This window comes from Notolabrus celidotus, chromosome 19 (genome assembly GCF_009762535.1).
Source record: "Notolabrus celidotus isolate fNotCel1 chromosome 19, fNotCel1.pri, whole genome shotgun sequence".
Classification (NCBI taxonomy): Eukaryota; Metazoa; Chordata; class Actinopteri; order Labriformes; family Labridae; genus Notolabrus; species Notolabrus celidotus.
The window spans coordinates 2,995,540-3,011,597 of NC_048290.1; the positions used below are offsets into that span (position 1 = coordinate 2,995,540).

General features: G+C 40.6%; 2 protein-coding genes across 10 annotated transcripts in view; one reads left to right on the forward strand and one right to left on the reverse strand.

The window, feature by feature from the left end:
- LOC117830696 (synaptic vesicle glycoprotein 2C-like) overlaps positions 1 to 9,176 on the forward strand; it is a 36,870-nt gene extending 27,694 nt beyond the window's left edge. Inside the window, 9 exon segments of the mRNA XM_034708923.1 lie at positions 359 to 492; positions 2,132 to 2,221; positions 2,305 to 2,415; positions 2,501 to 2,589; positions 4,638 to 4,802; positions 6,808 to 6,941; positions 8,178 to 8,381; positions 8,498 to 8,657; positions 8,814 to 9,176. Coding sequence (XP_034564814.1) covers positions 359 to 492; positions 2,132 to 2,221; positions 2,305 to 2,415; positions 2,501 to 2,589; positions 4,638 to 4,802; positions 6,808 to 6,941; positions 8,178 to 8,381; positions 8,498 to 8,657; positions 8,814 to 8,997 — 1,271 coding nt within the window. The 3' untranslated portion in view covers positions 8,998 to 9,176.
- The window catches only part of LOC117830698 (ceramide transfer protein-like), a 152,170-nt gene that overhangs the window by 101,779 nt on the left and 34,333 nt on the right, over positions 1 to 16,058 (reverse strand). For all 9 annotated transcript variants that reach the window (XM_034708926.1, XM_034708925.1, XM_034708927.1 and 6 more), the window contains exon 3: positions 4,617 to 4,787. The gene's annotated coding sequence lies outside the window, so the exon portion shown is untranslated. The remainder of the gene's footprint in view (positions 1 to 4,616; positions 4,788 to 16,058) is intronic.

Below are 16,058 nucleotides of genomic sequence, written 5' to 3' on the forward strand. Positions count from 1 at the left end.
GAGGACGGAGGGGAGTTAAGAAGAGCAGGAAGAGAGCGAGATTAAAGACTTTGTGTCTACAGATGCCAAAGAGTGTGCTCTGACACTGGAGTATTAGCTGACCTGCAGGTTAATTAATTTCATTAGCTCAGAGAAGAAGAGAAACATCGTGAATGTTTGTCTATTAGTGTCGAAACATAAAACCTGCAGCACAGCCAACCTTGAGGGAAGAAAAGCGTCCATCACAGAGCTATAAAGTGTTTGTGTGTTTGTTTTATTCATGTTTTATGTGCTCCTGTGTTACAGCGTTGAACTCTGGCCTGATGCATTATTCCTGTTTTATGTGTGTGTGTGTGTGTGTGTGTGTGTGTGTGTGCAGGATGGAGTTTCAGCATGGGCTCGGCGTACCAGTTCCACAGCTGGAGAGTGTTTGTGGTGGTGTGTGCGCTGCCGTGTGTGTCTGCGGTGGTCGCTCTCACTTTTATGCCTGAGAGCCCCCGCTTCTTCCTGGAGGTAAGAAAAAGATGCTTTATTGTGAAGCCGACAGCTCCATTATTACTGTTAATGACCCAGATAAGGATTCTTAGAGACATCTGAGAATCATCTGAACCTTCAGGGTGTTCAGCTGTAATCCCAGAAGAACTGTTTGTTGTATTTTTATGTAAATTAAATATGTTTTGTTAATGCAGAGTTTTTAAAATCGTACCATAAACCTCCCTCAAGGCTTTCAAGAAAGCGTGGAGTGTAATTTGCAAACAGATCCTTAATTATGTTTTTGTTGATCCTTGAATTTTCCCTGAAATTAAAGGGATTGTTGTATTTTGGTTGCTGATGAAGGAAACTAAGACACCTGCTGTGGTTTCACATTAAATTTATTCTCTTTTTCAGTCATAACATGGTCAGCTTTTACTGCACATGCTTGATTTTTATATGTTTAGTTTCAATAAAAATAACTCTAAGCAAGGACAGCTTTATCTCTGATTATAAACACAAAAATGTCGAGTCAGAAGCCACGAAAAAATCTAATTAAATACATTTTAGTTATGATGCATTTTTTAAAAATTAGAATATTTAAAACAAAATGAATTACAAAACTTGCCTTGAAATTATTTCCAATGTATAATAATAATAATATTATTGTTGTTATTACGCTGATGATGATTATTATTATTAGTATTATTATTATGATTATTATTATTGTTATTATTATTTTTATTTGTATTATTATTGTTGTGGTTATTATTATTATTTTTTATTATCATTATTATTAAAATTATTGCTATTATTTTTGTTATTATGATTATTATTGTAATTCTTTTTATCGTTGTTATTATCATTATTATTAGTAGTAATACTGCTATTACTATTATTATTATTATTATTATTATTATAGAATAATACTTTTTAATGTGCTTAAAAATTATTATTATTAATTTAATTATAACAGTCTTTATTGTGATAGCAGCGCCCAAGACCTCACTGCTTCTCACCAACCCTTACTTTATGCTATGTTTTGAAAGATGTCCCATGGCTCTCCCGCTCCCCTTAGTAATAATTATCAATCATGTTTTAAAACACTCTGTATTCTTCATAATTGCTCTTCTTCTGTGGTATTTTAAAAAGAAAATAAAAAAAACAAAAGATTGACAATTCTAATTCTACCTTGAGGAAAATAAGTGTGGTTAGTTTCCCCTCTGTACGGAGGTCTACCACTGTTATTGAATAAATTTGACACCAGAAGTCTTGCACCGCCTTGATTTTGTTGGTTAGTGATGGATACTTCACATTTATGAGCCAAAAATGCTAGTGGATATAGGCCCTACATCTGCAGAACTTGCCCAAAAATGGTTTAATTTTCAAGTTTTTCTCAGTATCAAAAGAATGTAGTTATATTTTTCTGTGCATCAATGAGGATATTTCAAAGAGGAACACCTGAAAGCTAATTATTCTAAAGATAGATGTGTATGCATGTCATTTGAAATGAAAGAGTGTATATTTGTGCATCCTCGATATATAAGCAAACTTGAGAAATGATGTAGTTAGAGTATGAACTTATAGAAGGTCAGTATTGTCTCTGAGCTGAAGCCTCTTGAGAACATCTTGAAAGACTCTGCTGTGTCTGCGTCTGTAATCCTGCGTGCCTGTGTCTCAGATGGGCAAACACGACGAGGCCTGGATGGTGCTCAAACAGATCCACGACACAAACATGCGAGCCCGAGGAGAGCCGGAGAGAGTCTTCACCGTGAGTACACGCACACACCTCTACACACACACACATCCTCCTCCTCACTGCTGCAGGTGACAGATCAGTGTCTCCCCCTGCAGGTGAACCGCATCAAAATCCCCAAACAGCTGGATGAGCTGGTGGAGATGCAGAACGAGTCGGCCAACCCGGTTCTCAAAGTCCTCTACAAGATGAAGACGGAGCTCAGAGGAGTATGATGCTTGTTTCTTTGCTGTGTATTAGTTTGAAGATTACTTTCATGTTTGAATTGAGTTCAAATCTCCTCCTCTCTTACAGATCTGGTTGACTTTCATGAAATGCTTCAACTACCCGGTGAAAGACAACACCATCAAACTAGCAGTTGTCTGGTTCACTCTGTCTTTTGGGTGAGAGATCTTCCTCACACACTTCCTTTCTGATGTTTGTATTGTTCCCTCTCACGGTGTTAAATGACGCCCTCTGAGTCACCATCACTCTGCAGCGTAATAACAGCTTCAGTGTTTAGCACCGAGGCAGATGTGTCCTCCTGATGAATGTTGACGGGTGAGATTAGAAAGAGAGAAGCTATTAGAGAGAAGGTGTCATTCTGCGTTTTTTCAGACGGCTGCTTTAATGGAATACAGTACGCAAGTGTCAGGAAGTTTTAACACCAAAGGAGACAAAAACAGGTCGTGTTGAGCTTCAAGAAATAAAACGTAATCTGTTTCATTCTGGAAGATTCTGTTTCAGAGTTATGTTTCTATCCCTGCCAGGAAAGACGTGTCTAGAGGGGCTTTGTTTTTGAGTTGTCCTTCCTGTTTTTATATAGAATATAGCATCTAATGAACACTTGAGACAGTTTTCAACCGGAGGAACTTTACCCCGGAGTTACGTGCGTTTCGACCGGTGGACCCAGGGTCTAAATTTAGTTCAGGGGTAGATAATCTCCCCCCTAAAAAGCCCCTGCTATGGGGGTTGTACTTTTCAAAGGTCCAGGGACTTTCGGGGGGCAGGGCCTGCAATCCTGAGAGTGTCTGATTGGTAGATTAACCGGAGTGTTTTTATTCTAACTGCCCGTCCACAATAACATCACAAACATCTGTGATTCACTTGATTTCTCTTTCTTTCATTAGTTCTTATTTGTTCCATCTTTTTTGTATGTGTACTTTTCAAAAGAAGAAGCTGTGATTCTCCGGGTCAACTTTTTTTTCAAAATTTTTTTTTCAAAAATTTTTGTTCAAAATTTTTTTTCAAAATTTTTTTTTCAAAATTTTTTTTTCAAATTTTTTTTTTCAAATTTTTTTTTTCAAATTTTTTTTTTCAAATTTTTTTTTTCAAATTTTTTTTTTCAAAATTTTAATTTTTCAAAAAAAAAATTTCAAAATTTCAAAAAGAAGTTTCAAAGAAAAAAATCAAATCAAATTTTTTTTTTTTCCAATTTTTTGGTCAATTTTTTTTTCACCTTTTCTTTTGTCAAAATTATTTTTGTAAAAAAAATTTTGTCCATTTTTTTTTTTTCAAATTTTTCCAAAAACCATTCACAGTCATTGTTTTTTCCATCTGTGATTCACTTGATTTCTCTTTCTTTCATTAGTTTTTATTTGTTCTATCTTTTTTGTATGTGTGTGTACTTTTCAAAAGAAGAAGCTGTGATTCTCTTGATTTAGCAGCTTGTAACAGTAGTCTTCTCTCAGCCCACCATGAATGCTCCTCTCCTCCCGGTGTTCCGGTTTTAAAAGTGACCCTGTAAACTGGAGACCTTCAGCTGAACGTGTCAGTGTTTGTGGAGTTTACACAGTTGTTGAAACACAGAGGGAGTTCCTGGGAATGCAAACTAGTTTAGTATTTATTAAGATTTCAAAATATCCTCATCAGATATTTAATGATCGTCTAAAGACGTTCAGCCAGCGGTTGAAATGCAGACAACAATGGGGGCACAGGAACCTTTTAGTTCAGGGGTAGGAAAGTAGGAAATCTTGGTCGAATGCATTTTTGGGGGATAATTTCAAATTTGCAGAAATGCTCAGCTGGGCTAAAGATCAACAGACTGGATTCTGGATGTAAAAGGTCAAAGTGATGTCTAAAAAAATGCCTGGTCAAAACTCAATCATTGAAATGCTTTATATTGCAAATTATCCAACAGAATATAATGAATAATGAATGTCTTTATCTTAGTTGAAAAGGTCAAAGGTTAACTCCATTGTCCTTTAAAATATTTAGCTTGTCATCTATTCCTTTCCTATGTTTGTGAATGCAATATCTAAAGAATACCTGAGGTCTGCTAGTTTTTAAATCTCACAGTTTGCAAGTAAGAGAAAGAAAATTGAGAGATCATGTGACCAGATTATCCAATAGAAGACAGAAGCTATAAAAGCAAGCATGAAGCATGAATCTCTGATGAACTAACAGTGACCACAATCAGCTTGTGACTTACAGTCGCTGTTCTTGTGTCCAGGTTCTATGGACTCTCCGTTTGGTTTCCTGATGTCATCAAGCACCTTCAGGCCGACGAGTACGCCTCCAGAGTGAAGATCCACAACAGCGAACGCATCGAAGACTTCACCTTCAACTTCACCTTGGAGAACCAGATCCACAGGAACGGAGCCTTCATAAACGACAGGTGGGAAAAAACATGACTCCTTAAAGCTAGATTTTGGCGCCCCCTGTGGACAAAGTGATACCTCATATCTTTGCTCATCTTAAAGTCAGTTTCTTCAGCATGCTGTCAATCATCTGATCTCAAACCTACCCACAGTGACATGCAGTAAAATGTACAATATAGAAATGTCCATGTGTCTTAAAACAGATTAATGAATAAGACAGGATTCAAACCTGCAGTCAGACGCTGTGATCCAAACCTGCGAGCCTCCCTGCGCTCAGGTTTGTGCTTAAAGCTTCTTTCTGTCCTGCTGCGGGATAGCAGGACTATTCTTCATTCCCGTAAACAACACACGGCTGCCGGTAATATTAATCCTGCCTCCTTTATCTCCCGCACAGCCAGGAAATTAAAAGCTTATCGCTCTCTCTTTCCTCCCTTCTTCCTCCCTCTGTCCCACCCAAACACACACATCTCCTCCTGCACCTCCCGATTCTCTCTCACACACAAAGGCCAGAGAGAAGATGCATCGATACGTTGAAGACTGCAGACCACAATGCATGTTTAGTCTGAGATTAAATCTAGACCAAAACCATGCTCCTGTGTTCAGCAGCATGCAACAGATTGAATCGATCAATAACAGACTGATCAAACTAAACTTTACAGGAATAGGTACATTCAAAGGCCTTAAAAGTATCACTGATATCAAATGAATATTAGAGGATGATAGGATAATACGGCAGCATTTTTTGAATGCTTTTCAAAATAAAAGCCAGATCTGCTTCATGTCACATGAGGCTTTTATTCTGAAGTTATGTCCAGGACAGTTATGTGGTAAATGAAACCACTTGCACAGCCCTTTATTTGAGTCTTTGCTGTTTTCCACAAATCACATTGGTCCAGGTAAGCTGTGGGTGCTAGAGTGTATGGTAAATATTTCCTCATGTGCAATCTCCCTTTGGTGCCTCTATCTCCCCGCCCCTCTCTCTGCTCAGCTGGTGTCTGTTTGTATATTGAGCACCTGTTTTTAAAGTCAACAAGTTATTTTCCTGAAAAAAAACAACCCCTGACATCGTTATAAACCCTGGAAGCATACCCTTGTATGAAAATTTTGAAAAAGTACATAATGGTATTTTAATCATAGACTGTATAATAAATGGACGTAGTATCTGTGACGTCACCCATCGGCTTCTGAAGCGCTGTTTTGAGGCCAATCGTCGGCGGGAGCCATATTGCTGCTGTTGAGCGAGTGTGAGGCGGGCTTTGAGCCTCCTAGCACACAGCTACAGTGTTCCCGACTGTCAATCAAGTCAGCTGTGCCTCTCATTGGAAGACTTAATCTCAATATCTTTGAAATTGCCACGTTAGAAAAAATTCACCCATGAGCTATCCAGACTACGCTCGTCTTTTGTACCAGGCTGTAAACATGTTTATTTCTGCTGTAAAGATCGGCTTTTTTGAATTTGTGTGTATGTGGGTTCTGGTACTTCTGGAACCAGCCTCAAGCGGATCCTCAATGAACTGCAGTTTTTAGCACTTCCGCATTGGACTCATATTTTTAGACCGGAGGTTGCCGCTTGATTTTAATCTGTAAATGAAACTCTGTTTTTGATGTGAGTGAGATCGTTTTCTTGAAGCTTAATTCCTGAAACTACTCCTTTGATTTCTATGAATTAGTCTATAGGAGATCTCATGCATCATGCACATCTTAATAATGGGTAGTTAATTGCTTTATTTTAGGTCAAACTTATGTGACCTAAGAGACAAGCCTGACTAGAGCAACTCGTGCAGCTAACACGCAGCCTGTCTAAATGCCATGACCGCACACACCCTAGCAATCATGGCAGCCAAAGCACTTCTAGTCTAAGTTGATGTTAACTAGCTGTTAGCAGTGGAGGTCCCAGTTTTTGATACATCCATAAAAAACACAACTTTAGTGGAGATACCACAGTCATTTTTTCCTCTTGTCTTAAAATGTGCATTCAGGTGACCCTTTATGACCGTATTGATTCTCTCCTTCTCCTCCCAGGTTTATCAGTATGAAGTTTAAGGCGGTGCAATTCATCGACTCCTCTTTCATCAACTGCTTCTTTGAAGACGTCTCCTCTGTCGGCTCCTCTTTTAAAAACTGCACCTTCATCGACTCCTTCTTTTACAACACAGGTGAGTCTCTACCTGCACCCACAAAAACATCCTATTCTACCTCACACATAAGTCTCACTCAGCGTCTGTCTCCTCCTGACAGTTCATTTTGGGTCTGATGTCAGAGCTTCTGGCGAAAAGAGAAAGGGGGTTGAGCATTTATGGCTTTTTCTTTATGCCACTAAATTACAGCTCAACCTCTCTGGCCCTGCACAGATTGCCTTCCTGAACTCAGGCGACAGAGACACTGAGCCAGCCTGTGCTGCAGGGTGATAAAAACGGCTATTTATAGCCTCACATATATGATGTTTTTAGATGTGTGCAAGATACAGCGATGCACAAATGTGATTCTTTAAGAAGCAGGGTGTAAGTTTCCTCATTTCCTCTCTGATACATTTAAACAAATCCGTCTGCATCAGCGTCGTAAACATCCATTGTACATTCCACACAGACGCTTTATGTGCGGTCTAATCATTCCGGACTCAGACACACGCAGGAGGAAAAAGCGAGGCAGGATGTTTGGAGAGAACCTGCAGCTGATTCAGACCTTATGGGAGCGTTGTGTGGAAAAATATTTCCCCACAGCACTCAGGAAAAAGAGCTGAACATGGAAACAGTAAGGGCACGTCAGGTTGCCGGTAATGCCCCCCGGGGGGATGGAGTCTCTTTGCCTCCAGCGATGCTCCTCTTGAGAGCGGAGGATAAAGACAAATGAGGAGAGACAGACGGAGGGAGGAAGGAAGGGAGGAGGGTGGGCGAGCAGAGGTGAGAGAGGGGAGGGTTTTCTCTCCGCTGCAGCTGCTGGAGTTTCTATTTAGAGCGAGGCAACACACATCTAAACCAGACAGACTATCATATGTGTTAAAAGCCTGTTGAGGACGGTTATTTCAATTCATCATGTGTATCCTCCACACCTATTAGTAGCGGATGCTCGTGGTCTTATCTTCCACATCCTGTAAATATTCCCTTATTATCATTTTCATTTTACCAGCTCATTTGTCAACTGTTCCAAAGGATGCTAAATTATCTCACTGAGATAAAAACACTCTGCTATTTCAGGACCAGCTGTAGGTAGAAGGTACATCCTAAGGCGGAATTAGCTCTCTATTAAAAATGGATGAACTTCTTTGTTTCCATAAAGAAAAGCGACGGTGGAGTTTCAGTGTTTCTAACCCCAGAAGGCGCCTCACAGATAGAAGAGTTACCCTGATGAGTGATTTAAACACAAAGCTGTCTCCGTGTCCTCCACTCTTACAGATATCGACGACGCCAAACTAACGAATTCGAGGGTGATCAACAGCTCCTTTCACCAAAACAAGACGGGCTGTCAGATGACGTTTGACGACGACTACAGCGCGTACTGGGTTTACTTCGTCAACTTCCTGGGAACGCTGGCGGTGCTGCCTGGAAACATCGTCTCCGCCCTCCTCATGGACAAAATAGGACGCCTCAGCATGTTGGGTAGGTGGTTGTAATCGTCTGAGGAGGTGCTCTGTTTTATTTGAAGCATGAGCAGCAGCCTTCATCTTGAATGAATGAGGCCTTTTTTTGAAGTTGTGTGCTGATTTCGCCTGCAGGAGGCTCCATGGTGCTGTCAGGCATCAGCTGCTTCTTCCTCTGGTTCGGCACTAGTGAGTCCATGATGATCTTCATGCTCTGCCTCTATAATGGTCTCAGTATCTCTGCCTGGAACTCTCTGGATGTGGTCACCACTGAGCTGTACCCGACAGACAGAAGGTGAGTTCTGCAGCTTTAGCCTTTTAATGAATGAGCCGTATATATACCGCTTTTTAAGGTATGTAGCACTGCACATACAGAACCCTGTCTTCACTCAGTAATGTCATACTCTTCTAACCCTCTCCTCCATGTTGTCTCCGCCTCCTTGTTTTTCAGGGGCACAGGTTTTGGCTTCTGTAACGCTATGTGTAAGCTGGCAGCAGTTCTGGGCAACCTGATCTTTGGCTCGCTGGTTGGCATCACCAAAGCCATCCCCATCCTGCTGGCCTCGTCTGTGCTGGTTGGAGGCGGGCTTGTGGGCCTCCGACTGCCAGACACTCGAGCCAATGTCCTCATGTAAACGTCGACACACAGCAGTATGTTGTTTACCAGGTATTCACTCAGTGTGCTGAAGAACCGTCATGGTCTTTAATTTACCCAAACATCGCCCTGCAGTCATCCCTCTTTGATTTATCGTTTGATGAATAAGTTCACAAACTCATTACAGACGAGTGATTGTTCTGTTATCCCTGAGAGGAATACCTGGTAAATAATAAAGTATAATAAATGCAGTTTAACTTTACAATGAGCTGTAGATATGAAGAGTTAAAAGACTTCAGAGGTTAGGAGTGTCGATGGCTGGTGGATGAAGTCTTGGGCATCCTGGCAGGAATTACCTCCAGAAACCAGCCAGAGTTATGGGTGTCCCTAAAACTCTAGATATCAGCACCTCATTATCTACTAAAGGCTGTTTCACACGTGCAACACTCAGATGCATGTGTCAACGCTGCAAAAGGCTTGGACTTCAGACAACCTCCCCAATTAAGGGAAAAGTTTGGAGCTGGTTAGCTTAGCTTAAAGTCTGGAATTAAAGCTGGGGTCGGTCGTCAGATTTAGATCCACTTTTTGTTATACTGGTTAAAATGATCTTTCTGTCCTGATGGTAATCAATACATAATGTGTTCTTAAAAAAGAGGTAAAAAAGACAGCCGAAGTAAACCTGGGAAAACACCAACCAATCCCTGCCATCAGGAGCCAAATTATGAAACCAAACAAATCCCGTCCTGCCGGGGGAAAGGGTTAGACAGAGTCCTGAGGAAATGCTACATTAAAATTCATGCTAGTTTTCTGAGGCTACCAACCCTAGCTTTAAGGGAGGAATAGCTAGCTAGCCTGGCTCTGACGTGAAGTCGTGTTCAGTGAGAATAAAGGACAGCTAAGGTGATTTAGAAATGTCGTCATTGAGTTGTTTTCCAGCAGAGTGCACTATGACTCTATACCCTGTCTTCAGCACATGTAGCAGACCATCACAGATAAGCAGTCAGAGAACCAGAATTCAGTTGAAAATGTATTGGAACTTAATTCTTGGCTTTTGGAGACATCCTCAAGTGGACAAATGAGGAACTGCAGTTTTTTCTGGGTAGCCACTTGGTAAGAACATGTGTTAAGCCCCGTTTCCACCAAGAGGTTCAGTTCGGTTCATCTTGGTACGGCATGCATTTTGTGGCGTTTCCATGAACTAAAACCGGGACAGGTCCCCAAATTACCAAGCTGTACCGTCCCACTTATTGGTACCCTTCTGTTGGGGTGCCAGACATACCGATCCGACTCCAGAAGGTGGAGCTAGAAACACTGCAGTCCATTGATTGGTCAAAAGAATCGTCACTTCCCGTGCGACAGTGGTAATAAAGAACAACACATAACCCCGCCATGTTTAAATCTCCAGTGGACATTCGGGAAGATCACTCTTTTTGTTTGAAAAATGGCGTCAAGAAACAGCGTTCCATGGTCGACCGTGGAGGTGCAGACTTTCCTCGTGTTTTTCTTCTTCGTTGAATTTATTAGCGGGGTACACTGTGACGTGCTGCCATGATGTCCCGCTATTACGTAGCTGACGCAGCTATGGGCATCCGGCTTACACGCCGCCTACCAAGTAGGGCACGGTTGGCTGTGGAAACCCAAACAGGATCAGGCGTTACCAATCCGACCCGTACCAGACTATACTGATCCATACCAGACCGCTTGGTGGAAACGAGCCATTAGTGAGCTGTAGAGTTTCTGGTATATGAATTTGGTGACTCTTGGAGGAAGCCAGGCTAACCGTCCAACTCTTATCCAGACTTTCTGTGAAGCTAAGCTAGCTTGCTGGTAACAAACATGAGGGTGATATCAATCTCTCCATCTGTCTCGCAGCAAGACAGAAAAGGTGCCCTTGTTTTGATGAATATCCCGACCCCTTATAGAGCTACTGATTTCTATCATGATATTCCTTCTTTATCTGTTCTATATTTATTTATACGTTTGTTATTTATTGCTTCACTGGTCTGTTTTAACGTCTTCAGATCTGATGTTGATCTCAGTTTTTAAAGCTACGATAGGGAATAGGTTGCTGATGTTCAAGCCTTTTGCTGCAATTTCAAGAATGACAAGGCCATAGAGAAAAAAAAAATCCAAACGATGTAGTAGTCTAGAGAAAAACCGGCAACTTCAGCAGCTACATTTCTAAAGAGAAAAGAAGTTTACATTTTCTGCTTTTTACAGTCAGAGACTTTTGGGATTGGAAACCTTTTGTCTGAATGCTTCCTCTCTCTCTCTCCCTCTCTCGTGTCCGTGTCGTGTTCGTCTCGTGGCGCCGAGCTCACCATGAAGGGCTTCGCTCTCCGTTCGCAGTCTGCTCTGTCAAGAAGAATTTATACTCTGCTGTTATAATCTGCTCTTCTCTTCGTTTTTTCTATCTGTATTGGTTTCTTTACGGTGTCTCATCCTCCCGCTCTGTTTATCTCCTCCTGCCTTGCTGCTGCTCCCTCCACAACTCAAAGGCCTTTCTCAAATGTCGTGCCTCTCTCTCTCTCTCTCTTTCTCTCTCTGCTGAGCCCGTCTCTTCTTCCAAACCTTGCTGGAAGCTTTGCTGCTCTGTCCTGCTTTTTTTATTGTCTCATCTTTTGAAACTGCAGTGTGCATGACTTTTAGTGTGTGTGCGTGTGTTTGTTTGAGTGTGTGTGTCCAGACAAACCCTTACTAGATACAGCGACCATCTCTGAAAGTTTGAAGTCTTTACCAAGGAACCTGGAGGATTTGAAAACCTGTGCTTCAGTGAAATTAAAGCCATGCTTAAAGGACCAGTTCACCCAAATCCCAAAGAAAACATATTCTGTAGCCGTGCAGACGGGTCATTGTAGTAATAAGTAAACAAGTACCAAGTGCTTCCAGGGAACATCAACATCTGTCAATACAAATAGTTGTGGCACTGGCATCTGCACCAACCCTCCATCAAACATGCCCAGATTTGGCTTTCTTTGGCCTTCCAGATTGGCATGTGATCATAATGGGTTTTTCCATGGAAATAAGAAATACTATTAAGACTACCAAAGGGGCCTCATTCCCATATTACGCACCCTGTCCTTCACAGGCTCACATATTGGCTCATTATTGGGAGACTTCTTTGGAAACTGGGGAAAGCGGATAGTTTCCCCATAGAAGGACTGTAGTCAAGAAAATACAAGAATAACACATTTTTGCTATTCTGGCCGAGACTCTTCTTCCATTGGTAGGCCATTGTTTCCAGTCTGACCAGTACATAAAAGGTATAGACAGTGTAAAACATGGACATAGTCAATGTGACGTCATCCATTGGTTCTTGAAGAGGCATTATGAAGCCTAACAATGGTGGTCGCCATATTGGAAGTACTGTCTCAAACCTTGATGCAGGCATGAGGGGGAGCTGAGGTGGGCCTTAAAGCCTCTTGGCAAACAGCTACAACACCCCCACCTGTCAGACAAGTCAGTCGCTAATAATGCTAATCTATGCATGACTTTTAGCCTTTATACTATCAAATGTTTTTCTTTTAACCAGGTGGCAAACATATTAAATTCTGCAGTAAAAAACAGCTGGTTGTTAATGGGCCTTCCTTGGCTTTTTGAGCCAGTCTTTGGCTTTTGCACTCTTGCATCAGCTTCATTTTTAACAGCTTGATGCCACCGCTTGATTAAGATGCAATGAAGGACTGTGAGCTCAGAAACAACACCTATGACCGTAGTGTCTCCTGCACTCACAGAAACGTTTATAGAGTAATAAAAGAAGCTGAATTGTTTGAGAGTTTGCTTGTAGGGTCCATCATTACATCTCAGCCAATGACTGACTGTTTGGCATACACCTAAAGCCTGCTGAAACCTGATTGGTCGATAGTAATATGACAGATTTCTGTTAATAGACATGGTGTTGCGACTTTGCCATCCCAAGAGCAACTCCGTTAATGTGGCTAAAGATTCAACTGCTTGGTCTTTCTCTAGAATCAACATCCTACAATAATATACGTAGGTAGGTAAAACAGTTTTCATGAAGAGGTGTGAAAATATGTCTTTTTGTGGTTTGGGTGAAATGAGCCTTTAAAAACTAATGAATGCGACTCTTGCTGCTACAATGTCAGTGTTTTGATGTTTAAATGCATTAGGGGAATTTGTAAAATAATGACCTGTAACACGTCCTCTTCTCGGTTTGTTCCATCATACAAAGGAGTAAAACAAAAGTACCGTAATGTTTGATTCTGATCATTTTGACGCTCTTATTTTGTGCAGAACATGACCTCTACGTGCAGCTATTTCTTTTTAAGATGACCTTATTTTGACTTAGAGGAACTGTCATGAGATGTGTACCTGGTTTCCTGATGTTCGATGTGTTCTTTTTGCTCGCCTACAACTTTCCCTCAACCAAACACCTCAACCTGAGCTGAACAAACTCTCTCTACTCCACACAGAAATCCTGCATGTTTGTTACTGAAGTCCTTCCGTTGTGTGCTTTTCCCATTTTGGTGTCTTCTCTGTTCCTCCGCGGGGGAGGAAAACAGACATGTGATTCCCCGGGTCAAAGGTGAATGTATCATTCTCGTGTGTTGTCAGATTTGTCGTGGACAGGTGTTCATTATACTGAGTTGACTTGGAGGGCGTTGTGAAAGGGCATGCTAGTGCTGAGAAGGCTGTGTGTACAAGGTGTGAACCAGCAGAGGGGTTCAAATCTGCATGAGGACGGTGTTCAGGTTGAATGTCGTACGGTCACTCGAGGAGGACTGAAGATGCCAAAAAGTTTCAGATTTGAAAACCTCTGCTGCGAAACCAACATGGAGGTGTGTGTAAAATATTTACCTGTCCTTGATATGATTTATTTTGATAAGAAAAGGCTCAAGTGATGCAGTGTAAAGGTGGATTCCTCTGGTGTCTCCATACTGAATAAAGAGTTTCATTTGATCAACTGTGGACCTCTTTGTCTTTATTTAGCTCATGCTGCACCCTCTCACACCAGCAGATGGCGCCATTTGTGTATAACTAATGACTACAGTCTCTAAAAAACTGATGTGAAATGTCTGTGTTGAGTGTTTATGTTTGTTGTTCATGGCTGTTTAGGAGGTACAGTAGGGGATGGGTATCAGACTATATGAAGCCCCAGCTTAAGCAAGTGAACTGACAGCATGAGCCACTAAGTAAATGCATTGAACAAATCAATGACTGGACGAGCCAGAACTTTCTTCAGTTAAACAAAGAAAAAACTGAAATGATTGTTTTTGGAGGAGGAAAGGTTAAAGGTTACTGCTCAGCTCCAATCTGCAACGATGAAATGTTCAAACCAAGCCAGAAACCTTGATGTAGTCATAGACTCAGACCTTAATTTCAGCAGCCACATTAAGACAATTACAAAGTCTGCCTACTATCACCTTAAGAATATATCAAGGATTAAAGGACTCATGTCTCAGCAGGATGCAGAAAAACTCCTCCATGCATTTATCTTTAGCAGACTAGACTACTGTAACAGGGTCTTTACAGGACTCCCTAAAAAGTCCATCAGACGGCTGCAGCTCATACAGAATGCTGCTGCTCGAGTCCTAACAAGGACCAAAAAAGTAGACCAGATCACTCCAGTTCTTAGATTTCTACACTGGCTTCCTGTTGGTCAGAGAATAGACTTTAAAATCCTGCTGATGGTTTATAAAGCACTGAATGGTTTAGGCTGATCTGCTACTACTTTATGAACCACCTCGACCTCTGAGGTCATCAGGTACTGGTCTGCTTTCAGTCCCTAGAGTCAGAACGAAACATGGTGAAGCAGCGTTTAGTCATTATGCACCACATATCTGGAACACACTCCCTGAAAGCTGCAGGTCTGCTCCAACTCTCACCTCTTTTAAATCAAAGACTAAGACTTTCTTATTTGCCACTGCCTTCCTATCTTAAGATTATTTTAACCCACTTTAAATTAAAATTTTAATGTAATTTTTAATATATTTCTAATTTTCCTTTTCTTTTCTGTTTTATCATATTTGTCATTTTAGTTGTGTTGTTTTATGCTTGTCTGAATGTCTCCAATGCTTTTAATGTTTTAATGTAAAGCACATTGAGTTGCCCTCGTGTATGAAATGCGCTATACAAATAAAGCTGCCTTGCCTTGCCTTGCCTTGCCTTGCCTTGCCTTGCCTTGCCTTGCCTTGCCTTGCCTTGCCTTGCCTTGCCTTGCCTTGCCTTGCCTTGCCTTGCCTTGCCTTGCCTTGCCTTGCCTTGCCTTGCCTAAGAGGTAACAATATGGGAGGGAAAAAGATGATAAAATAAATAAGTTACTAAATATTTAAATATTCAATAATTGAAAACTTGTAAAAAAAAATTAAAAAAAAAAACAGAAAAGAAAAAACGTATTTATATGCATGTAGTAAACTAATATTTTTCAAATTTTGAAAATTAAAAAAATTATAGATATTTTAAATTGGCTTTTTAAAGCTTTCCTTCATATGCCCACTATTCTGTATCAATCTTTCCATTGGTCTTATTTTTGTGTTTATTTAAATATTCAGTTGTCCATGTTTCACATTCTAAATATCAACCTATTCCTTTATTTCTTCCTTGTCATCGTTCAACATTTATTTTTATATTCCTTTATATATTTATTCTTATTTATGGCATTAATGCACTTTATGAACATTAGAAACGTATCTGTGCTTGTAGTAACTTAGTTTATATTTCATGGTAGACTTTTTAGATATGAAATCATGTTTTCTAGATAAACAGAACGGAGCAGAATGTACACCCATGCATTCTTGACTGCACTCATGCTCTGTGAAAATACGTTTAGAGATATTCTTAAAAATACTTTCTAAAAAGCAAGTACTCGAGGACTTTAACTCAGGTCACAATCTGATTTAACATCTTTCACTTTTATTTGAGTAATGTTTGACCAGAAGGATCTATACTTTGACTTAAGTAATGAAGACCTTTACCTTGTCCACCACGTGATGTAAAGGGCTAAGGGAAAATGCTAAATGCTAACACACATTGTAACAGTAGGATAAGAAGACAAGAGTCAACACGAAGAATACAAATATGTAAATCTATGGTTACGAGATAGGGTTAGGATTGAAAAGCAACAAGTAATGACCTTTATTT